At 39.7% G+C, this 24,865-nt stretch overlaps 8 protein-coding genes across 11 annotated transcripts in view; 3 read left to right on the forward strand and 5 right to left on the reverse strand.

Moving 5' to 3' along the window:
- The window catches only part of LOC131016908 (uncharacterized), a 1,184,262-nt gene that overhangs the window by 437,916 nt on the left and 721,481 nt on the right, over positions 1–24,865 (forward strand). The window lies entirely within an intron of this gene.
- Positions 2,058–6,200, reverse strand: LOC131016876 (probable protein phosphatase 2C 33). The gene is made up of 5 exons (XM_057945658.1): positions 4,712–6,200; positions 4,021–4,407; positions 3,824–3,941; positions 2,953–3,176; positions 2,058–2,862 (listed from the first exon to the last, which is right to left on the reverse strand). The coding sequence occupies exons 1-5, from the start codon at positions 4,952–4,954 to the stop codon at positions 2,395–2,397; spliced, it is 1,440 nt and encodes a 479-aa protein (XP_057801641.1). The 5' UTR covers positions 4,955–6,200; the 3' UTR covers positions 2,058–2,394.
- Positions 7,061–8,062, forward strand: LOC131016971 (uncharacterized). The gene is made up of 2 exons (XM_057945824.1): positions 7,061–7,583; positions 7,660–8,062. Exons 1-2 carry the CDS (start codon positions 7,398–7,400, stop codon positions 7,930–7,932), a joined length of 459 nt encoding a protein of 152 aa, XP_057801807.1. The 5' UTR covers positions 7,061–7,397; the 3' UTR covers positions 7,933–8,062.
- LOC131016805 (uncharacterized) lies at positions 8,217–11,833 on the reverse strand. Its single transcript, XM_057945547.1, has 4 exons — positions 9,931–11,833; positions 8,937–9,857; positions 8,738–8,842; positions 8,217–8,651 (listed from the first exon to the last, which is right to left on the reverse strand). Exons 1-4 carry the CDS (start codon positions 11,362–11,364, stop codon positions 8,373–8,375), a joined length of 2,739 nt encoding a protein of 912 aa, XP_057801530.1. The 5' UTR covers positions 11,365–11,833; the 3' UTR covers positions 8,217–8,372.
- Positions 13,270–17,385, reverse strand: LOC131016853 (riboflavin biosynthesis protein PYRR, chloroplastic). The gene is made up of 9 exons (XM_057945632.1): positions 16,878–17,385; positions 16,111–16,245; positions 15,867–15,966; positions 15,636–15,761; positions 15,236–15,549; positions 14,765–14,884; positions 14,399–14,644; positions 14,204–14,329; positions 13,270–13,655 (listed from the first exon to the last, which is right to left on the reverse strand). Exons 1-9 carry the CDS (start codon positions 17,250–17,252, stop codon positions 13,374–13,376), a joined length of 1,824 nt encoding a protein of 607 aa, XP_057801615.1. The 5' UTR covers positions 17,253–17,385; the 3' UTR covers positions 13,270–13,373.
- LOC131016895 (dirigent protein 24-like) lies at positions 18,087–19,567 on the reverse strand. The gene has a single exon (XM_057945683.1). It carries the CDS (start codon positions 19,401–19,403, stop codon positions 18,207–18,209), a length of 1,197 nt encoding a protein of 398 aa, XP_057801666.1. The 5' UTR covers positions 19,404–19,567; the 3' UTR covers positions 18,087–18,206.
- On the reverse strand, positions 19,605–22,410 carry LOC131016864 (serine carboxypeptidase-like 20). 4 transcript variants are annotated; one of them, XM_057945643.1, is made up of 14 exons: positions 22,117–22,410; positions 21,897–22,045; positions 21,723–21,796; positions 21,506–21,628; positions 21,318–21,420; positions 21,194–21,231; positions 21,018–21,119; positions 20,852–20,932; positions 20,525–20,776; positions 20,385–20,450; positions 20,198–20,310; positions 19,997–20,110; positions 19,868–19,913; positions 19,605–19,775 (listed from the first exon to the last, which is right to left on the reverse strand). In XM_057945643.1, the coding sequence occupies exons 1-14, from the start codon at positions 22,263–22,265 to the stop codon at positions 19,692–19,694; spliced, it is 1,494 nt and encodes a 497-aa protein (XP_057801626.1). In that variant the 5' UTR covers positions 22,266–22,410; the 3' UTR covers positions 19,605–19,691. The 4 variants fall into 4 exon arrangements, 2 of the variants coding, with proteins under 2 accessions (XP_057801626.1, XP_057801625.1); XM_057945642.1 differs by having other exon boundaries at positions 19,868–19,919; XR_009099247.1 differs by lacking the exon at positions 19,605–19,775 and having other exon boundaries at positions 19,997–20,129.
- Positions 23,088–24,754, forward strand: LOC131016929 (uncharacterized). The gene is made up of 5 exons (XM_057945734.1): positions 23,088–23,567; positions 23,655–23,866; positions 23,948–24,028; positions 24,121–24,471; positions 24,610–24,754. The coding sequence occupies exons 1-5, from the start codon at positions 23,384–23,386 to the stop codon at positions 24,709–24,711; spliced, it is 930 nt and encodes a 309-aa protein (XP_057801717.1). The 5' UTR covers positions 23,088–23,383; the 3' UTR covers positions 24,712–24,754.

Below are 24,865 nucleotides of genomic sequence, written 5' to 3' on the forward strand. Positions count from 1 at the left end.
TATGTTATCCCACATTGGAAAACATAGAGATGTTTTTCATGTATAAGAATAGCAAAGCACATGGAGTTGATAAATTGACTTGTGGGCTTGCTAGTGGGCTTGATCTAAGTACTAGCCTCGCGCGCACACACGCGCGCCGCCGCCGCCGGACGGGCGGTCGGTCGGTCGGGTACGGGTACGGGTACGGGCCAAGGACTTGGATCTTGGCAATTGGTGCTTTGGGGTGGTGTTTGGGGCCCAAACTTTTTTTTGGACTTCTGCATGGCAACTTCGTTTTTGCAGCTGAGTTTCTTCAATAGCTGCGCCCACCGGCCATCATCTTCAACATTTACGGCTTCCAGCCGTTGGAGTGGAATTCAATGTATTGAATTCATACTTACCACATGTCTATAAATAGACTTGTGGAGAGCATGCAGAAGGACGAACAACACCAAGAAATACTGCATTCTGCCAATTCTACACCCTCTGCACAACACTCAGTTCTTGATCCTATTAAGCTCGCCGGATTGTGGTGCTACATCCGACGAGACGTAGTCGTTTTACCTTTGGGGAAGATACGCCAAACCGAAGAGCACTACCGGGGCGATAATCTTCTTGCGGGAAGAGATTCATCTCGACTCGACTTTGTTTATACGTATAATTTATTTATACAGTGTATTTCAGTTGTATCGAATTATTTGAGTTGTAATTTCTCAAATTATTTACTTTGTAATATTTCAATTATTTTGAGTTGTAATATCTCAAAATATTTATTTTGTAATATCTCAATCGTGTACCCGGTTATAACAACTTGAGATTAAATTAATTTTAAATTATTTGATATTGAAGATTAATCATCATAGAACATTACATCCCATAAATGATGAATAAATCTAAGAATATCTATAGCATGGTTTCAAGAGTCAAAGTAGATGATGAGACACAAAGTAATTAATGATTAATGAAGCTTGGAGAATGATGAGTCACCTTTTTAATTTCGTTCTCCTATATATTCATAGATTTGTATATTTGTGGAGGAAGAGAATGGGAAATACAGAGACGGTGAAGGAAGAAATCGGAATGATCGCGATTCAGATACAGATTCAGGAGGCCGGAATAGGGCAGCGGAAACTGAGCTTTATAACGGAGAAGAGTCTCCCGCTGCGAAGGATCTTCCTGGACTTCTGCGATCAACTCGATCTCGTTTATACCACCGTTCGCTTCCTTTTCGATGGCGCTCACGTTCACGAAGACAAAACTGCAGAGGAACTTGAAATGGAAGACGGTGCGGTCATCGACGCTTTCTATGGACAAATTGGTGCTGGGAAGGGGATCCCCTTGTCTTCTTAGCTCTCTCTCTCTAATTTTGGTATGTAATCCATAACATCTCTATCAAGTTATGGTTAGTCCGCAGCAGAAAAAATTTGTGATATTTACTCTTTATATTATCAAAACTACCTACTTTCAATCATGACTGTTATTTTAATAATTAGCAGAAAGAACGTACGTTGTATCGTGTAATTAATGTTATTTTAATTGATAATTTTTTATTTAAATTTTTTTATTAATTCATTACTTGTGTTAGATAATTTGTTGGATGAATATATTTATTTATAAATCTTATCAATAGCTATAGATATAAAATATTCTTTATAGATTTGGGTGACAAATAAATAGTACTATATTAAAATAAATTTATATTTTATAAATATAATAATAAATATATCACATGGATAAAATAGACAATCCACAAGTTATGCCTTAGACTGCCACAACCTCTTTTTCTATTAGTATAGAAAAAAAACTTATTAATTCATTATTTTTATTAGATATTTTATTGGATAAATATATTTATTTATAAGCCTTATCAACAACTATAGATATAAAATTTTCCTTATAGATTTGGGTGACAAATAAATGTATAACAAAATAGATGATTATTTTATTTAAATATCACAGGAGTAAAATAAGCAATCCACAAGATATACCTTAGACTCTTTTAGGCTCTTTTTCTATTAGTATGGACTATTCTTCAATCAACAACAGACTGCAGTATTGTATTTCAACATAGAATAGAATAGAATAGAAGAAACAAATTATTATGAGCATAAGGTGATACAAGCAGCACTATTTCATGAGGGACCAAAGAAAAAGAAAAGAAAAAAAGAACTGGAAAAATAATTGAAACAAATATGTAGGAAAGGTGGATAGTATCAAAAACTCCATTTTCATCCATGAGGATGAGTTCCCAGACCAGACCAGACCTCTCTAATATTAGCCGGGCCGACGTCCACCTCACCGCCAAACGCAAACGTCGCTACATCTAAACGCCCCCCGCCTCCCGCCAAAAGAATCAAAATCAGTTTTTCAATGAAAATATAGAGCCACAAGTATAGATGCAAACCCTCATTTTTTTCACTTCCTACCCTTCCTCTCCTCCGCAGCTTTGATGTCGTCTTTCCCTGGCACAAACCTTGGCAGCGTTAGGAGTGTGTTCACACGCGACACTCCTTCCAGAGCAGACCACTCGTGTCCAACCCCTACGTTTGCATGCTCCTCCTCGTCTGCCTCGTCCTCGTTACCTTCTGAGACTTCTCCGTTCTCGTCCATCACTTGCATGACCGTGCCAGACCTGGGACCATCCTCCTCTTCCTCCTCTTCAACTGTGGTGGGGATGTTCTCTTTAGATTTCATGGTTGCAGCAGTGGACTCGTTCGAGTCCAGGAAGAGGCAAACAACGGCGCAGTCATCTACTTTAGAAGTTGGATACTTGGATTTCCATGACCGGACTGCTGACTCCACTAGGGTTCGAGCAGCAGATGAACGTAGGGAGCAGGAACTCACGATTTCGACCACTTCCTTGTTCGAGAGTACATCCCATATCTGCCAAGTGTATGAAAATTTTATATATTACTACTACACTAGAGTTTGGCCAAAAACCAGAATATAGCAACCAATGACAAAGCATCGTACCCCATCTGTGGCGAGGACGATGAACTCATCCTTATCAGTAATGCGCCTATAAGAAACTTCAGGAACGGAGATAAGGCCAAAGTCCTTGAGACAGAAATCACCAAATGCACGTGCCATGGCAAGGCCAGGAGAGTCGTTGTTTGGTAGCCACACCCTTGGGACTTCAGGTTCATCATGAAGAGCGAAAACACGTCCTCTACATTTACGAATTCTAGCTGCTTCAGCTGCAAGATAAGTAGTGTGTGACGATTAAAAAAGTGGATTATAACAGAAACACAAACGAAGAATTTCCTTCAGATCAGAATAGTTTAGACTTGAATGGCGAAAGGATAACTAATACGGGAGACTAACGACTTCCAAAACCTACTAAGTAGTGCTTAACTTCAAGCTTAACCACTAGCATGATTATAAACACCAAATGCTGATAACCCAAAAGAACAAGTAGCAAAATTACGAAGGCATATTATACGTTTCTAATATGCAATGGAGAAAGTAAGAAAATCACTAGTAGAATACTAGCTAATGACCAAAAACGGCAACAAGGAAGGTGAACAGACATGGAACAACATATAACACCATAAAAGTACTAAGGGGGCTTTTACTTTTGATGATTAGCCTAGAATCCTAGATAGATAAAAATAGTACAGACTAATTCATTGTTTACTAAGCTAGGTTGGAACTTTGGGATATCCCAAGAGTCCAAGGCCCTTGATAATTTCTATCATTTGAGCTAATTTTGCTCGATTCATTTCCCGTTGAAAGGATAGGATTGGAGATATTCTAGTAGGGAGGGTCAATCATGAAAAGCAAACTCCCCCTAAATGTTCTGCTATAATCCTAGTTCGTTGCTTATGAGAGAGCAGAGCTGTACCTGGAAGATTAGGTTTGAGATCCACAGTCAACTGGACTGCAGCAAGTGAGTTATTTGCATCTCTAGTAGCTAATATGGCTCTAGAGTCCCCAATATTTCCAATCACAAGATCTTGACCCTGCAGAGAAGATTATCAAGCAATGTTCAAACATATCGGGAGCATCACAAATCATGATTTGCAATCTACTAAAACTTACCTGTTTCACCAGAGTCACAGCTGTTGTTCCACTGCAGAAGCAATCGATATTTGCATGCATTCTCAGCTCCCTGTCCATAACCTTATAGGCCTTGAGGAAGGACTCCTTCAATGTCTGGAAGATCTCTGGCTGCTTTCCAGTTTCTTCGATATCAATGGAGACTCTACTTTCCTCTTCAGCAGACAAGAATGAAGTATCTTCTGAGCACATGCTACTTGTATTTAAACTGACCTCCCTTAGAACCTCGTCACTCTTTATATTGACTTCCCAGTGCGCACTCAGCTTCAGAGGAAGAGAGTCTCTAACTCGCTTTGCAACCAAATGACCGTAAGGACCATGGCCGTCAAAAACCCCACAGAAGACTGTGTCTGTTCTCGAACCAAAGTTCTGAACATTCATTCGAATAAAAAGCCAATTAAAGATCTTATATTCGTGCAACAAAACTAGTTTGAGCCTCTATGGTTACAGGAAGTTTAGTATCGTAGAACAATTTGCGTTGTGCATATTTTACCATTATAGACAACAAATGTATCTTGAGTCTTAAACTATCAATACAAGATATCATCATAAGTCAAGAATAATAATATGAATTGATAAGTTTAATGAAACATCCTGCCTAGTTGTATTCATGTCAAATAGATTTTCAAATTAGATAAATCATTACATGAGGAAGAAGGGAGAAGGAGCTAACCTCCCAAACAATCATGGCGTCTTGATTGGTCCCTTTCTTGCCCTGCTGGCTAAAAAGACAAGCAATGTCACTGGAACCGTTCAAGAACATCCGCCCCGGTGTCCTATGCAGCTGTTCTTCCCTCCTATAGTCGAAGGAGGAACTTCGAGACCCAAACCTCCGTTTTGAGTTCCTCCTCTTCCTAAGCCCCATTGGAGAACCGGCCCGAGGGCTCCCGCTCTCACCAGACAAGCAGGAACCCATTCTCAGGGCCCTGATTACATTTAGAAAGCACTCCAGACCAGCAACACAGTCACACCCCCTATTTTCCGTATTTGGATCCGTCACGAAATTCGACAAGAATCCCTTGGGAAGATTTTCCTATTCTCTGAGACTCACTAGCAATCCACTATTCCAACAATGTGTGGAATTCCCAGAAATAAAAACCACTCCCAATGATGTTCTACAGTTTTCCTAAAAAAGATATATCAACAGCACTTTGTGAATTCAGCAAAGAGATATCCCAACTTATCCAGAAAGGTCACCCTTGGAATTGGAAAAATCCACTCTTCTCTTCACAACAGGTGAACAAGATTAAGCATCCCAACATATGAAAACAATGAGCTTTCAACTACCCTTATCCTCAACAGGGGCCCCTCCAGTTTTCTAGGAAACTATAGATACAATAAATCAGAAACATGAATACACAATATAGATGTAGATGTCCTTATATAATAATAACAATAATGAGCAAAAGCTAAAAAGGGCACACACCACGGCCAAAAAGAGCAGATCTATGAAAAAACTATGCCCTTTTCCCCCAATTCGCTAGAAAATAAATAAATGAAAAAGAAAAGGGAAAACAGCCTACATACATACACACTTGATTGCGTGAAAAAAAAACCCAAATCAAGCAAACAATATGAAGAGAGGATCAAAACTGACTTAACATAAGCCTAAGAGAGCCGGAATCCCCAATCAATTGGAAGAAAAAATCAAATCTTGGAGCCCCATCAGATCAAACTAAGTTTCTCACTCTAGAATGATCGCATCAATAGAACTCTGGAATCAGTGATACAGCTCGAAGCTCTGTTTTTTATCCAAAAAACTTGGTCAAAATCGACATGAGGAAACACAAGGCGATGCCTTTGACACGGAAAACGAATGAGAGAGATTTAATCACAATAAAAAAGGGGAAAAAAACGCCTAAAGAAAGAGAGAGATGTAATAACAAACTGAGGTGGAAAAAACAGGGATCGTTAAAAAAGCCACCACAGCGACTTTAACTATGGAGAAATAGCTCACGGTCACATAGATAGAGAAAGATAGGAGAGAGAGGGGGCTCGGTCAGTGTGTGTGTGTGTGAAAATTGTAAGACGTCCTACACCATCACCATCGCATTCAACATCTGAAAAATACACATACTTATATTCATCCATACATACCTTATATCTCTATATGTGTATGTATATGTGGAATATTGTTCATAAATTAAACATTTATGCGGGTTGTAATAAAATCTACAATTATCCATTAATTATTACATAATTGGATAGTTGTGATGGTTAAGACAAGAACATCAATTATCACGATGAAAGGGTAACTGTCATGTTTTATTTACTTTTCTTTTAACTAAATTCTTGATAATCTCAATGCACTTTTTTGAAAGTTATAATTACAGATTTCCTTTTACTTTTTATAGTAATCAAATACTAGTACAAAAGTCCACTACAATTTTTATCTTTGTTTAATTAATTAAATTAATGATCATGTAGCAAATAATTTAAGGAAGTGAGTAAAAAAAGAAGAAAGTAGATACCTAGATAAGGGTTTGAACATGAAGAGAAGTAAGGAATTATTTTGTAGAATAGGTCATATATAAGGTTCCATTAAATCACCTCACATATTCTTTTCTTTTATTCAGCTCTTGACTCTTCTCATTTTGTTGAATATATTGAAAAAATCCTTCTTTTTTGTTGGGAGATAGTATTTAATTAGTTTTCTTTCAAGAAAGTCTACATCAAAGCAAAATTGTATATCCCATGTGAGGCTCACATCTGAGCATATCATTTTTCTTCATTTAATTTAGTATATGAACTATAAATTTAAAGAATTGAGTAACCTAACTAATTATTTGTAGCTAGCAGCAAAGGTTCACAGTTCACCTTTGTCTCTACTCTCTCTCTCTCTCCATGTATACATAATACATACACTATAGATATTTAGATTATACTAATAAATAAATAAATACTAGAGACTAGATATCTATCCAATCAAAAGAATACCACCCGATTCACGTGTTGCTATGGGTGACGACTTTGAAATGTGAACTGTATTATCCTATTTCACGTTTTATTATTTTTAAGGGTTAAGGTGCAGATAGGCCCCTTAAGTGGGAGCCCTTAGAGCGTTTTACTCCCCATACTAACTGTGTGTGCAATTTAACCCCTAAACTACCAAAAATCACACATTTAAGCCCCCACGACCAAACGCCGTTAGTCAACGTCCGATTTTTTTTTTTTTTAATTTTAATGCAAATGCTGGGGCCCACTATTAACGATTTGCAACGGCCTTTTAATTTGGGGCATTTTTCATAAACGAAAGAACCCTAATTCGCGATTAGGGCTCAAAAATTTGTGGCTTGTTCATCAGATTTCTTCGCATTAGCGTAGGGCTTGTTCTTGTTGTTTGTCGTCGACATCTTACCATGAGTTTCAATTCAGGGAGTGGGTCTAACTCGTCGCGGGATTGGCGGCAGAGGAAGAACGAGTATGAGGGTGATTCGAGGTATTGTTTTTGCGTGAATGAAGGTAAGAGGTTGAAAGCCCCGATAAGAACTTCATGGACCGAAGACAACCCCGGAAGAAGGTTCTACGGCTGTAAAAATTGGAAGGTAATGGTGTTCTTTTGATACAATATTTTTATTGTGGGTGCAGTTTTGATTTTAAGCAATTTTTGAATGTTTGTAGACCAAAAAATGTAGATATTTCAAATGGCACGATGAGCCTATGGGTGAGAGAGCTATTGAAGTTATAAATGAGTTGAAGAATGAGAACTTGAAGCTCATTGAAATGAACTCAAGATCAGCCACACCAAGTGATGTAGAAGCTGAAATTGGTCTTCTTTGGGACATGATTGAAGGTTTGAAAGATGAATCGAAAAGAGCAAGAACCACAAATAGATTGTTTGTGAGCATTTTGATTGTATCATGGTTGGTGTTAATCTATGTAGTGTTAGCTTAATGGCAGAATTATTTTGGTTGTTAGTTTTTGTTAATCTACCTGCCATTTTGTAGCTTGTAGAACAAATGTATCTTCACATCGTTGGTATGCAAAGATTTGAAATTTATGGAAAGCAATATGTTCATATGAATGCTGTTCTTGATAGCAAAACTTGGATTTTTGGGGCAGCAATCATCTGCAAAACTTGGATTTTAAATGACAACAATCATAAGTTATGGGAAAACAAGATACAAATAAGATCCAAACCAAGCAATTTCATTCATAATTAGGTTTCAACTGCCATGTTTAACACCTAATGCCAAAAACACTATACAACTAACTTCAAAAGAAATACTGATAATGCAAATTATGGACTGACTTAATCAAAACATAGTGTTGAGTTTCAAACTAGATTCTAATTGACACTTGATATTTCAAAAGAAACACTATTAAAGGTAATTTCAACTGCTTGTTGTTGATCCAGCAGTTGAAATTACGTTTAGTCTCCTTGGAGATCTTCTAAGCACTGGTTCTTGTTGCTGTTCTTGATCCTTGCCTCTTGGAGGCTTGAAAGGCTTTGTTGTTGTCTTCTTTGTCTTCGAGTTCTCACCAGCTGCTGTGGAGTTTTCTCTCTTTCTTTTCTCCATTCGTTTTTCCATTCTGAGCTCTCTCTCATTGGGTATGGCAAACCTGACATTTGGTGTGTCATCGTTTATGACTATTGATTGTGATCCTCCGGGCTGTAACAAAGATTCAGATAATACAATGTTAAAGACTATTGGTTCAATGTAATGTTAAAGACTATTGATTCAATGTTATAACTTACATTCAGAATTTGAGTCCCAGTATCCAAATCCACATAGAGGCCAAGTCCTGCTGGAGCTTTCCCTTTAGACTTTGCAGAGGTAGATGCCTCTGCATCTTTGTTGACCTACACATGTTACATGTAAGTTGTTAATACCTACACATGTTACACATTCAGAATAAGAGTCCCAGTATGCAAATTACATGTAAGTTGTTAATACCTTCGTAGGGTTCAATGCACATGCACCTTTCTTATGGTTTGCACTCCTACATAGGCTGCAATGTTGTGTTTTCCCCACTCTGGACAGCTTGTGCTTGCGTTTAGGTTCATTGGGTGCTCTGACTCGGTTCTTCTTAGGCCTCCCAATCTTCTTTTCAACAGGGGGTGGCTCTATTGCATCTTCATCTTTGACATTCCAAAACTTTACACCAGGTAATGGTTTGATTAAGTGTTCATATGCCTTGGCATATGAGTCCCTGTGATAACACTGACTAATGGCAAGCAGGGGATCCATTGAGCTTGAAAAAAAAGCAGCAATGGCATGGGAACAAGGGATTCCCGTCAGATCCCAACCCCTACATGTGCAAGTCTTTCTGTCAACTTTAACTATGTGCCTATCTTCACCCTCTGACACCTCATAGCCATACTCACCATTCCATACCACATTACAATCCCCTGAGTCAATCTTGTTAGCCTCATAAAATTTCAATGCATTAGGCGACCAAACTGTCTTCCAAGTTTGAACTGCAGATTTCCTATCACTTATTCTTTTCATAGCTAACAACCTAATATCTTCTAACATGCTGATAATAGGTTTATATCGTGCATCACTTATACTGGAATTAAAAGACTCAGAGCAGTTGTTATCTACCATGTTAGTTGAGCATCTGGTGCTTTGATATGCCCTACACCAGTTTGCAGGAGGATAGTGTAGAAGCTCATCATGTGCCTTCCTGTTTATTCCCCTCAGTTTGACCATATTCAGCTTGAATTCTTCCTCAAACGAGCTCCAAGCTGCAATCCAGAATCTCTTCTTCATCTCCTCTCCTCTCCACTTTTTACTCCAGTTTGCATATATATGCCTTGCACACCATCTGTGCTCAGCATATGGAGTAATGTCTTTCACAGCCTCCATCAAGCCCTGTGCAATCAAAGGTGAATCAGATTTATGTAATAAAATAAGTGCATTAAGTTTGAACTTAGCAATTACACACCTTCTGCATATCTGACATAATGGTGATATGATCCCCTCCATCAAGGTGTAACTCTTGCTTCAACCATCTCATGAACCATGTCCAATTACTCTTATTCTCCTTGTTCACAACAGCCCATGCTATAGGCACAATCCCATCATTGCCATCCTTGCCTACTGCAGTTAAAAGGCAGCCAAAAGTGACTCCCTTTAAATGGCAGCCATCTAGACAGATGAACTTCCTACACCCCCCCAACCAATTCTGTTTCAAGGGCTCCAACATCACAAACAGTCTCTTGAAAACTCTCTTGTTGTTCTCTAACTGCTCAGCAGACAAGCCAAGCTCCATCTTTGTTCCAGGCATGACTTCCTTAACCTTTTCAATATATGCACACAGCCTATTGAACTCTTCCTTATAGCTGCCCTCAAGGTTAGTAATTATGTCTCTCTTAGCCCTCTTACACTTGTGAAGACTCACATGAAGCTTAAGATGTTCCTTCACATGCCCTTGCATGTCTTTACTAGTGAACTTTGGGTTTCTATAAACAGCATTCTTGAAATACTTAGCAAGATAACCTTGGCTTACACTTGGGACTTCTCTCTGTTTATTACATGTGTGATCTGCCACTAAGGTCTTCACCATTAACCCTTCTATATCACCATCCTTAGACACAAGTATAACAAATGGACAAGACACTTCATTCATGCAAACGACTCTTATTCTCTTAGGTTCATTTTTAAGGAACTTCAACTTGTACCCAAACTTAACCCCATAGGCATGTATGGCATCCTTAGCATCCTTTGCATCTGCAAAGGTCATGCCCAAAGAAAAACTACCCTCCTGACCATCTTCTACAGACCCAATCATCTGAATATTGTTCTCTTCCTCACTCTCTGATGATTCTTGGCTAAACACACTAGAATCATCAGAATCTCCCTCATCAAGCTCACCCTCTGCCTCCTGCTCACCCTCTGCCTCCTCTGCCCCTTCCACACCAGTCACATTTCCTAAATCTTCACCATCATTATGTTCACCCCCACTAGTTGGCTCAGCCCCTTCCCCATCTAAGTTGTCATCAGCACTATCATCCGGGAACAAGGCAAGTGGTGTGATAGAAGGCATAGGATCTCTATCATGATCAGCAAAAAAATGAACTTGCTCTTGGTTAACTAATTCAAAATAGTCTAACACCTTATGACAATGTTTTGAATCCCTAAGGTGAACTAGGCCATTCTCTACCTTATAATCCTCATCACACGCATAAACTTTACTAGGTTTACTCCCATAAATCTTCTCATATTCATCATTAATCCGATCAAAAGTCATATTTTTAGCACTATCCTCAAGCTCAACAGAATTATAACCATCATGAATCAAATCACCAGAATCTTCATCTTTTTTCCATACACCCCAAAAGTTGAAAATAAAAAGAACAGGAGGCGCCATACTGCACATATTTACAGACAAGAAGAAAAAATTTCAAGCAATAATCGAGGAAGCAGAACAAAAATTAAAATCATAAAAGATTTGCATGCTGCATAATCATCATCACACGCTAAGAATCCTATGAGTACTCACCTGAAAACCCTCTTCTTCTTCGTCGTTCAACTGGTAATCTTTCTTCTTCTTCCCGGTAATCTCTCTTTTTCTTCCCAGAAACCCTCTTCTTCTTCCCAGAAACCCTCTTCTTCTTCGAGTTGCCGATTAATTCATAAAATTTTGAGGATGTTTGATGGGAGGATTCATTTACTTGAGAGACTGTTGGACTGAAAGTGGGGTGAGAAAACCCGCGCAAAAAAAATCGGACGTTGACTAACGGCGTTTGGTCGTGGGGGCTTAAATGTGTGATTTTTGGTAGTTTAGGGGTTAAATTGCACACACAGTTAGTATGGGGAGTAAAACGCTCTAAGGGCTCCCACTTAAGGGGCCTATCTGCACCTTAACCCTATTTTTAATATCAAATTGTCGATAGTCCTTAATCTTTATTCGCAAATTTTTTATTGATGCTCATATTATCCTATTCCACGGAAAATTTATCATAATTTTTTTTAATTCATTTTTGAAAAACTTATTAATTCTATCTATAATATTCCCTCCGTCCCATGAAGCATACCCATTTCTTTTCGGCACGAGAATTAAGAAATTGGTATTTTGTGTGTTAAGTGTGGTACTGGTAGGTGAAAAAGTAAAAAGGTGAATAAATAATAATTTTTTTGCCATTTTTAGAAACATGTCAAGCTTCGTGGGACAAACTAAAAAGAAAACTGGGTCATGATTCGTGGGACGGAGGGAGTAGTATGTTTATACAATTTCACTCACATAGAAATATAGAATCCATACTTCATTCACAATTTCGCTCACATTTTATTAAAACATGTATCATCTACGGTATGACATTTTTTTTTGTGGACGGAGGGAGTATTATTTTTAAGCATGATAGAGTTTCTTTTTCAAAATTGTCGGCACATGTACTAGGAAATTATTTTAATAAATGAAAAAATTATTTATCTGTATATTATTGAAATTTACATGGCTAATCGAATAATTGACATGGCATATGATAGCTATGTAATTATGTCACATCAATTATTCAAGTAGCCATATTAAGAGTAAATTTGACCGGAATCTCGATTAATAGTAAAATCAGATTAAATTAATAATTCAATAATTATCACACCATATTTTATATATATATATATATATATATATATATATATATAGGGTAATAGGGAGTGGTTCAATTGAGAAGCTATATATTGTTGAGAAGTTGAGAAGCAATCTAATAGATGAACATGTCAATTAATTTTTATGAACGCGGGTTTAATCTGGGGTTCAATCCTTGGCGATGACGTATTTTTTCACAAATTAAATAAAGACGTATGTTCGTCAGTTATATTTGGTATGTTCAAAGAATTTATTGATTTAGGGTCTAATTGCCATGTTCATCAAAATGTATTGACATGTTCATCTATTAGATTGCTTCTCAACTTCTCAACAATATATAGCTTCTCATTAAAATGTGATAAAATTTAATAATTTATAAACAATTGACCCAATAATATACTCCTATATAATTGGCAAATGAGCAACTGGCTTTCATTTTTATTCGTATTTGTTCTTGAGTTTCACCGTCCATGTGATGACAGGTTATGGTGTTCCCTTTCCATAATGGGCCATCTCATGCCTAGTGTTTCCTCTTTATTTTCTAATAATATTCCCATCCACATTTATTTATTTATTTATCACCATTTAAATCAACAAAAATAGGATTCATCTTTTACTCTATCTGGTTAGCATTTAGTCACCACTCCAGATCCTCACTCCACGACAAAACCATAGGAAATGTTCATGCACATGATCTTGAAAATGAAATCTATTTTATTGCTACCTTAATAAATACTTATAAACTAGAAATGTGTAAGAATTTAGTCACCAGACTACAACAACAGTAATGGTGAAATATTTCATGGCAATTTCTGAACTTTTTCCTCTTTCTTGTTGCCTGCATTTGATGCAGAATCATCAGCCAGCAACTCGGACCTCAGCTGCATCAGCAGCCTCCCGAGATAGTTCAGCCCTTCCCCGTCCCGTCCGCCCCCCCAGAACAGATCGTGCGGCGAAGCTTCAACGAGAACTGATCCAGCGCTCGAGAGCAGCATGGAAGTCAAGTGAGGATGCGTCGTGAACTTACACTTCAAGGCTTTATACATCACATCGATCTTGACTGAGTCCCAATCCGCCCTAACCTGCTCGTCACCAGAAACCTCGTACTTAACCACATAGCCGTTAAGGGACAAAACAAGAATTTCAAGAACCGCGAAACTGATTGAAACTGGGATTTTTCTGTTCCATTGAGATAAGCAGCTAATCATGTGATAGGCAGCTAATCATGTGATAAGCAGCTAATCCTGAAGATTTTGTCCTGTGCATTGAGATATGATCAATCACTGATTGAAACTGGGATTTTTCTGTTCCAGCTGTCGATTTACTAGTACACCTCAATGATTTGATTTCCAAACAAAAATTACTAGTGATAGACAAGAAAAATAGGTCCACGTTCCACTAAACGATACGGATTGGTACAGCATATCATCACGTGTCAATTGCGGTGTTGCAACTCATCTTCTAATATTTCGTCCGACTTAAAATACACATGATCACTAAAGAACATCTGTAATCATTCCAACTCTTCTAGGTCATGCTGTCTTTGAAATTTTAGGCTTAATGAAAATTTAAGGCACTTGCTCATCTTGAAAAATGGGAATCATAAAACTCAGTTGAGTAAAAGTAATACCAAATCTGGCCGTTGCCTCTGTGTTCGCCTTCCTATACGAGCTGCTTCCTCAGGACTTCTTGCAGTTTTTATCTCCTTCAAACACTTTTTCGCAACGGGGTCTTCTACACCCACGAACTTATTTGCCTACAAGATGAGGAAAGTTTAGAAACAAACGGGTAAAAGAAATATTCACAAAATCTGCCACGAAAGAACCTGGTAATAGTGCTCCACACTTGGCCAGCTGTAATATTCTCCACTTTCATCAGGCATTCGAATTGGATGCAAAGAAAAGTTTGAAAATGCACCGTAAGGATCCCACGTCTTATAAAAGAAAATGATGCTTGATTCATATGGAGAAACAGTAGGATCAATTGCATAAGTTTCGTTAATTGAAGGGATCACTGGCATCAAGTCAGGAACCGGCTGAAGAAATCCACTCACAAGCATGTCAGGACCAACCTGCGATTGGATGGCGCAATCATGAGAAGGAGATTAATTGGAGCTACCAACATAGTACTGTCGGTTTTCAATAAATCAACTGCAAAAATACTATAGCAGCATATCAGAACTATTTTCAACCTGCTCATAGTTTACATCAATTAATTCCAGAGCTTGAGACATCTCCACCATCCCAAGTTCCCCTACGGGAGATGGTGCATATTTCCCACCAATAATTTTAGGGGCGACAAATGCCTGTACCTGCAGCAACATAAGATGTACATATTCACAATAAGAGAAAAAAAAGTATTCTATTTTGAGACATTATAATAACATAAAACTAGAGATTTTGTATGTTATAAAAATTAATCAACCATGTCAATGGAGAAAAGCCAAGGTTTCACAGTCACAGAGAAAAAACAAACAAACAAACAAACAAGCAGAACACTGTTGCGAACGAAGCCAACAAGAGCAGAAGATAAGAAATTCCACTAATAGTGTTTGTTGGAGCGATGAATAAGCATAAATGGACAACAGACATTTACTCAACACAATGCACTGTGAGGTTGTTAATCAGAATAATGGTTGCATATATTATCTACCCGAACATACCTTGTGTATGATACCGGAAGAAATAGCAGATGCAGCTAATGTACCTCCGCACTCCCACAAAACTGAAAGACATCCACGATCATACAAGTAATCCATTACAACTTTGGGATTCAAAATTTCAAACTCAACCACTTCCACGCCTTTTGATGCAAGGAATTTCTGGAAGCTTCTTTTTGCACCTCTCTGTGTCATAACCATGGTGGAAACCTCAGTAACATCCCACAAGTTTGCCACCTCAGGAAGATCAAGAGATTTTGACATTACAATCCGTTGAGGTAAATGCCCACCTCCATGTCTTGCTGTAAGTTGTGGATCTACATTTCAATATGCAATTAGAATAGAATACGACTAGTGTATATATCTACTCCATGAAAAATTAACATCCATTTGAGACTCATACTATCTCGGCGTACAGTGTTTCCTCCTACAATAACTGCATCACTCCTGCCCCGCAATTCAAAAACTCTGGTTCTTGACCTTTTGCTGCTTATCCATGATGCATGCCCACTACTTGCAGCAATTTTTCCTATAGTAGGCATGCACAAATTTAATATATAGCATCAATACCAAATCAATACAATAGTTAGTCAGATTATGAATACACAGCCAAAAATAACTACCGTGTACTGACCATCAAGGGTCATTGCATATTTGAGAAGAGAGAATGGAACTTGACTAGCAGCTCTATACAGTAAAGGAGCATTGACAAGAAGACATGACTTCAGACTTTCCTACATGACAGAGTCAAAACGGCAAGTAGGTAACAAAAAATTCTATGAGAAAGATGATAAATCAAGAAGTTGCCAATAATGTGTCTCATAGTTAAGATCATCACGTCTACATCACTTGTGTGTAAACACAGTATTCTCCGTTACCTCAATAGCTTTACATTGGAGATCCTCGCCAAGAACATCAACCAGCAGTCCTTGACTTCTAAAAGCACGAATAGCCTTGCCCCGAAGATGTTCCAAAGGATGTCTGATTCCAATGACAACTCTTGCAATTCCTGCCTAAATGCGTAATAGGGAACTTTTAGAGAGAAATCAATGTGGAAGTATCATCAAACATAGATTAACTAAGAAAATGAAGAAACATGATAGACTGGAAAGTAATCGCTTTTACTCATTCAAACCCTAAATCACTTTGGTTACCCAAACTAACGATAGTATTCTCCACACCACAATTCCGCAATAAAGGTTATAGCTTTACAATTGCCACATTAAGCTACTGCATTGTGTTGTCTATTTATAGAGCGTAGGATTAACCTAAATAGATAAAAATAGTATAGACTAATCCATTATTTACTAAGATGGATTGAAATACTCAATCATGTATCTTATCAATCATGAAAAGTAAATTATTTCTAATTAATACTCAATGATTGAGTATTTTATCAATCTTTTGAGACATCTAAGGGATAATAACACTCAATCATGTCCCTTAAAAACAAAATAAAGAAATTATTTCTAATTAAGACTCTAAATTCATCATTCACAATTAGGAAAAAAAAAACATCCACATTGTTATTGAATTCATACAACCGCATTAACAATGCACCCAAAATACATGAACACGAATTATTTCCGACAAATTCTCATCTCATTTCTAGATGTAATACTCTCAATATTGTAGTTAAACGCACCTGAAGCAGAGCAGAGACTGCAGCTTGATCGCCGAGGCAGTGATTGGGCTCCATGTTGAGGTAAGCCGTGGCGCCACGGCAGCGCTCGCCGGCGGCCTCCACCGCCTCCAGCTCCGCGGGCGAGGTGCCCTGAGCATACAAATACCCTTCTCCGACCACAACCTTCTCTCCACTACCTGAGCTGGTGGCAATGACGCAGCCGTAGTTCGGGTGCGGCGCCGTGAACCCGGCGGATTTGTCGGCTAAATCGGCGGCCCGTTTGATGTAGGCGGCGTCGAAGGCGAGCGACGATGGCGATGAGGATGAAGAAGCGAGAGTCGCTCTGCAGGTCACGCGGGAAGGGATTATCGCGGGTGGAATTGAGAATGCCATCATCTCCGGCGACGGCTTCCGCCTCCAATTGCCGGAATTATCTCGCCGGAAAAAGTAGTGGGTCAGAGTGTTGGGAAGTTTCAAGCAAATGGGATTTTTTTTTTCCGTTTGGATATAAAGTAAGCACCAATGAGGCAAGAAATTTTCGGTAGGATAATGTGACAACTAATTTGGGATTTACGTTTACATTACATCATTATTTTTAAAATAAATGGATAATAAAGATCAAATAAGTAACCCAAAATTTATACGGAGTATAAAGGAGTCATATATTACGTTACTACGTATATGATGTAAGCATCATTTGTAAATATGGTTCTCATTTAATGTATATTAGCATTATATTTTTATTTTATACATTTATTCTGATTTTAACATTTTGAAAATTATTACTATTGTTAATAATTTGACAAATTATATAAAAATCAAAGTTTCATTTGTTCCGTTTAAGTTCAAATAAATGAATTAAGGTGCATTTACTTTGATTGTAATTTTTTCACTGGAAAATGATAGATAAAAAAGATTGAGAAAATATTTTTTTCCCCTTTTTTTAATCATATATTTACTAGACATAAAAATATTAAAAAGAAAATAAGTAAAAATGAGTGATCGAAAAAATATTCTACCGAATAATTTTTTTTATCATAAATATAAAAAATGCCTAAAAATATGTTGTCTCATTTTCCATCAAAGTAAACACACCTGAAGAGAATAATTTTTTTTTTAATTTTTATAATTTATAAAATTAATAATATCAACAATAATTTCTAAAATATTTTTAGGCGGATAATTTCTAAAAATATTAAAAATAAAGCTCACACATATCATTACTCCTAGTGGATCGAAAGTCATACTCCCATTTCACAACGTAAAAATTAAATACAGAAACACACATTAAACTCAGAAATTAAGCAAGAAATGAATCAACAGAAGATAAAAGCGTGATGGAAGCAATTCCTATGGAGTAATATAAACTGTGAAATGCGTAATTGTTTCAATCCCATCAGTGGTGTGCTGATCCTGATGCGGCATCGTTTCAATGGCGGCAAAGCCCTTTGCATTCTCGTATTTCCCAGTGCCGCCAACAATGGCGATGTGCGACACCGGCGTCGCCGTCCTGTGCACTCCGAAGAAGCTCACGGTGTCCTCCACCTCGTGCTCGTGGCCGTGGAACGCCGCCGTGAGCGCCACCGTGTGGCTGCTGCCGTCGGAGGAGCTCGTGATGTAGATCCCCTGAGCCCTCCCGAGCACCCCCGAGCCCAGCTCGTGCCCCTCCGTGAGCTCGTTGTCGACCACGGTCACGGAGCCGAACGTCAGCTGGTTGAGGGTCAGCCCCTGCGGCAGCTGCCCCGCCGTCACGAACGCCTGCTGGTTGTTGTTTCCGGCGACGGCGTTGTTGCCGTTGCTCTGCACGAGGGTGCTGGAGGGGGCCCCGTTGAGCCCCACCAGGAAGGGGTAGTTGTTGCTGTTGATGGCGCCGTTGACGGTGTTGAGCGGGACGCCGCCGTTGATCGGGAAAATCGGGTTGCTCGGCTTCGAGAACGGGAGGTTGTTCGCGTCCGAGTTGGCCACGATCCCCGCCACCGCCCTGCCGGACGGGTGGGACCCACCGAGGACGTCGTGCATGAAGAAGGAGAATGCTGCTGCCGCCGCCCCGCCTAATGGGGCGGCCGTCGTCTTGGGTGGGGCCACATTGGTTGTGGTGGGGACCACCGGCGCTACGGCGGGGGCGGCGGGTTCTTCTACTGTTGGGGTGGGCTCCGGCGGGGCCACATTGGTGGCGGGGACGGCGGCGGGTTCTTCTTCTATTGGGGTGGGCTCAGGCGGGGCCACATTGGTGGCGGGGACGGCGGCGGGTTCTTCTTCTATTGGGGTGTGCTCGGGCGGGGCCACATTGGCGGCGGGTTCTTCTTCTATTGGGGTGGGCTCGGGCGGGGCAACATTGGTGGTGGGGACTGCCGGGATTTGACCGCTCGGGAGGGCAGTTGTGGCCGGAGCCACCGTCTCCGGCGGTGGGATCGGATCGGAGGAGGCGGCGGGGAGGGGGAATGGAGGTGTTTCTTCATCAAGAATTCTTGCTGAGGTGACTAGGGTGAGGGTGGTGGCTAGTAGCAACAAGCAAAAGAAGGAGGTGAGAGTGTGATGCTTAGCCATTTTTGGTTGAGATGTGTTTGATTTTGATATGAATGTTGAGATTGACTAATTGGTATTTATAGTTTTATAGTTTAGTAGGGAATGAGAGAGTGGAGCTGATGAGATGGAGTTGGTTAGTTAAAATTGGCCCTTTAATTATCACACATTTCAAGTGTTTGATTGATTAGTTAAGATACCTAAAACTCTTTAGTTGGAAAGGTATGAAAGAAATGGTTTAGTTGAGAGAGTCTCATTTTTATATGAGCAAAAATTGAACTCAAACATACAATTCTTTTCATTTGTTGATCTCTATATCTTGTGGGATTGCAGCCAACGGCTGAAGAAATCAAATGACTCTCTAGGCTTGTATTCAGGTACAGTATGTCCAGCTCCCTGCACAAATCAAATATTTTTCCTTCTAAAATACTAATTAATTCAAGAAAAAATGTTGAAATAATTGTTCCAAGTTGAAGTAGTGAGCATACCTTGACAGTGAGGAAAGTTAAGTTATTAGCATACTCCTGTACATATCTGCAACTTCACACACAACACACAATCAAAACTTGATTCAAGAATCAAGAATCAAGAATCAAGAGAGGGAGAGAGAGAAGAACCCTGCAACTTGGGCATTAGACATCCAAGGCCTCCACTCATCAACTATCTCATAACCAAGTGACTGAGTCCATGCTTGAGTTCCAGTGAATGGAACACACATATCATGGTCTCCACTGTAATAAATCAATCACACTACAAATCATCATTGTCCCAATCTTGAACTATTCCATCAAGATATTTCATTTCATTTCATTTCATACCTATAAATCAAAGCCCGGTAGCCACTCGAGGTGAGCTTCTTGTGGTACGCGATCATGCTCCCTGCGTCGTGCGTGTAGTGCAGATCCACGCACAAGCTCCAATTCCCGCTCTCCTGCACAAGTTCACGTCAAAAAAATCTCCGATTTCAGGGCATTTTCAGAGATCTAACCGAGCCAGAATGCGCACCGGATTAGCATGAATCGCCTCTCTAACTCCCTCGTCGTTCAGCCATATAGTTGCCTGCACATCGTCCTGCACAAAACAAGAATGTCAAGAAGAATTCCATTTTTTTTTTGTTCAAGATCTCTCAATTCTTTGATTCTTACTATACATGGGACTGTGATCTCTCTCATTAGTTGAGGCCACAGAGGGATGACTCCATCTGCAACCGGTGCACGAAAAGGCCAAGCACGCCCGAAAATCCTCTTTCTCACAGCAAGAGGCCTCTCAGTCGCCCCAAGCTGCTTGAAGCTCTCTGGTATGAGGCTTGTGCTGTTCTCATTCATCACATCTTCTTTTGCTTCACCTCTGTGGAAGCACGGCTCTAAGATGTCGTACCTGTTCAGCCCGTCTAAAGCCTGACAGAAAAAAGCCGGTATAGTAAACGAGCAAACTAGTGTGGAGTAAATGGTGCATGATGCCAAGATTCTTACACTGTCAATCTTGTAGAGTATATTCTGGCAATCAATAACGAGGGAGTTGAGGTAGTTTCCTCTGCAGACAGCTTCGGCTTCCTGCAGAAAAAGGCGCTCGTCGTTTATACAAACCATCCGTCTAATCTCTCTCTATATATATACACACACAAAATTTCAAGATTACCTTATACATCATATCAGATATGAGGCCCATACCATGTGCGAATGGGATGAGCGCGTTGCCATCAAAGTGAGAGTCGCAGACCCCATTTCCGACCATGTATCCCTGCATCAGAATCTCAATCATGCAAACTCCAAGTTAATGGAAAAGATAGGAGAGGAATTAGGAAAGGAAACCACCTTGAAATTAATCTTTGGTTTAGTTCCATTTTTGATTCCTGCATGGAAAAATGATCATTCAATCCTGTGCTGAAATGTGATGCATTTGATTATCATAAATCAAAAGATTCTCAGATTTTGATACCATTGACAACAAGGGATGCAAGAGTAGGGACATAAATGCCAGCATAAGATTCTCCAGCAATGTAAAATGGATTGGTTTTGAACTCTCTGAATTCCTCAAGCCACTATATATGAGAATTGAACAAGAACTCAATCAATTTTGATGACTAACACGAAATTCATGAATGGCACGAAAACATCGCAAGACACCTTAAGAAGGAACAGATGAGTCTCAGCTGCAGTCTGCAAGTCTCCATTCACATAATACGACGTATTTGCAGAATACGAGAATCCAACACCAACCGGTGAGTCCAAATAGATGATACTCGCAACCTTAGCCCATACAAGGATGCAGTCAATGTTAAGAGTTCCTGCCTACTTGAAAATACAGAGAAATAGAATCCATTTTCTTGGAGAGAATCCCAACCTTAGACCAACTATACGGATTGAGATGCAAAACGGGCAAGCCCCCGCCTTTTGATGCTTCGAAGTTGAAAGGCCCTGTTCATGTAAAGCTCAGCTGATCAAGCTTTTATGTTTTATCAGCAACACTTATCTATCAGATGCAGCAAGTCAAGAGTTTAGCAGAAGAAGGCTGTACCATGTTCATAGACAAAGCCATCAAAGCTCGAGCAACCCGGTCCTCCATTTAGCCACAGAACAAGAGGATCGTGTGCAGGGCTTCTCTCCGACACCACAAAGTAGTAGAAGAGGTTCTTTGGGGGGTGGTTCCCCTCTAGTGTCACATACCTGCACATAAAGTCATATGTCAAGTGAGATAATAAGTGCAAACTAGGAAGATAAGGTACACGAATCAATACCCCGAGTAATGCTTTGATGGGAACGTTCCTTTGAATCCAGGAAGACTCCTTACCAGAGAAAGTTGAGGAGCTGGTTCAACAAGGTGCAGCTGCAGAAACATGCATACTAGCATACTCACCGGAAAAAGGGCTACTTTGTGCCCGGCCATGGCGGCTTTGTCTCACCGTTCCTGTGTATGAGAGAGAGAGGGAGAGAGTGAGAGAGAGAAGTCTAAGAAGAGAGTTGATGGTGTTTTTGGAGAAGCATCAAGATGGGGGAGGGAGGGGAAAACAGAAAGATGAGACAAATTTGTTGTGACATCATAGTCACTAGAGCCCACTACTTTATATGGGAGTGGAAGAGGATGAGGATCTAAATAATCACCTTAAAAAGCATCTTTTTTTTATCTCCTTACTGAATTTCCATCTGAAAAAGACACCCCTTTTGAGATTTGATTTGCAAAGAATGTGTCACCATTTTACCTATTTCTGACAAGTATATTCAAGAAGCTGTTGTGGGAATTTCGTTTTCATCTGTTGCATTTAGTCAGCATATGCTGATGAAAGAAGAAGATCACACCAGTGCATGAGGACAAGATTCAGTTCAACAATCCCATCTCTCTCTCTCTCTCACTTAAATCATCATTTCACTTTTTCAATTTTCTTTTAATGCTAAAATTGCTTTTTGATCTACCTTAATCTGTCAAAAACAAGAAAAATGAGCATGATCAAACTGCCATCCACCACCAGCAAACAAATTGAGTTTAATTCTTGAAAGTAGGCAGTTTCTTTAACCATGAAAATGACATGATTGAACTGCCTCCAACCAAAGATTTCTTCTAAATTCTTAAGATATAATCATATCTCAGCCTGCTAAGTTTCTTGAAAGTAGGCAGTTTTGGATTTTTTTTTTCTTCATATATATAATAGTGTCTCATTGCTTTTCTGACTATGACTGCAATCACTTTTACCTTTGCTTCATCTCTCTCTCTCTCTCTCTAGATATAATACCAAACAAGATACAAAGTTATAATATGACATTAACCGAATTAATTCCTTGAAATAGATGATATTTACAACAGAATGAGTGCACCAAGTGGGGTAACGTGGCCACTAAAAGCATATATGGCACAGATTATTACATGATGCATTCAGACCACATAGCTTCTTACACACCTTATCCAAACACACCTAGATTTTGTGGGAGAAACAAAACCAAAGGTGACACACCATCACAAAATCAATAATCCAAATTCTTGCAGAATGGGGAGATTTTGTCCCAAACAACATGACCACTTGTGTCACAATTCTCCCTCCTAATTCCTCCTCCTCCTCCTCTCCTTCCGTCAACTTAAAAAACTCGTCGTTTCCATGCCGTGCGCTGACCTACATCAGAAATGCCACCATCTCCAAGCATGGCCTGAATAAGCCTTCGTTTCGTCGTCTCCACCATACCGATGTTTCCCTTCGAGGTCTAGCTAGTACTTTTATATCTATGTAGAAACTTGTTCATTGATGACCATGATCAGTGTAAGAAACTATTAGAACTTGTGTTGCAGTTGCAAATGAGAGGGCAGAAGTATCTCCTGATCAAAAATCAGAGGCTGACAAGATCGTAGACGGCATGGACTTTGGCGAACTCTGCAACGAGTTCGAGTGCATAAGCAGCCCTTTAGTCGAGTCCACGGCTAGGCAACTCGTACGCGACATTCTCGAGCTTCGACAAGGCAATCGCGCCCTCGGTAGCTACGCCGTTTCTGTCAAGTACAAGGTAATACCGGAAATCTAATCTATCACAAAGTAAAACGACTCGGGGGGTTTCGAAAGGATTCTTGAAAATGAATGATTGCAGGATCCGGTTAGGAGCTTCACCGGCAGAGACAAGTACAAGAGACGACTGTGGGCAACCGATGCACTACAGAATCCCACTGTGGTAACGACGGCTCCTCATTTCGTCTCCGTGATAAGCGTCTTACCAATTAAGTTGCGCTTCGTTGTCAACGCTAGTTTATATTGTTTATGCAGAGTGTGCAGCAGATGGTGATGTTATCAACAAGTCTGCTCAACATCAAGTGGACTCTGAGAGGGAAGCCCAAGTCTCCGATTTTTGCCATCGGAGGCGACTTGACCCTCAAGGTGGACTCCAAGTTCACCCTGAACCAGATCAGCGGGCAAGTCGTCGAGCACCAAGAGTCGTGGGACACGTCCCAGTCGTCCCCCATCGCCCAGGCATACTTTTGGGCCTCACGGCGCCTCTTTGCCACGATTGAAACTGGAAAAGATGTCTCCGACTCCATCAAAGACGTGTCTAAACGCTTCCCCAAAGAGAACAAGAACGTCGAAATGTATCCAGATCCTACCGGCGATCCAACCAAGGTACAACACAACACTATTTGCATCTGATCCTATGTTTCTGCAAATGCATATACACACACACACACACATATATATATATATATATAGGAAAAGATTCAAATAAAAACTTCTTATCGTGAGAACTGTTTCTTGATCCAGTTTTTCCAGCGGGACGACAGCTTCCAGAGAGATTTCTACCAGGTTGCTCTGTTTCTGGCTGTAGTTTATTTAGTAGTACAGTTCTTACGGACAACATTGTAAATCATTACAACTCAAAATCACAATTTATGTTAAGACAATCCAATCTCTATGTCGTTAGCTACATTATACAAGCGATTCAATACAACGCCCCAACCAAGCTCGTTCGTGTAGATATAACGAGCAGGTGCACCGTATTCTTTACCTAGTCTTAAGA

The sequence above is a fragment of the Salvia miltiorrhiza genome, chromosome 3 (genome assembly GCF_028751815.1).
Source record: "Salvia miltiorrhiza cultivar Shanhuang (shh) chromosome 3, IMPLAD_Smil_shh, whole genome shotgun sequence".
Classification (NCBI taxonomy): Eukaryota; Viridiplantae; Streptophyta; class Magnoliopsida; order Lamiales; family Lamiaceae; genus Salvia; species Salvia miltiorrhiza.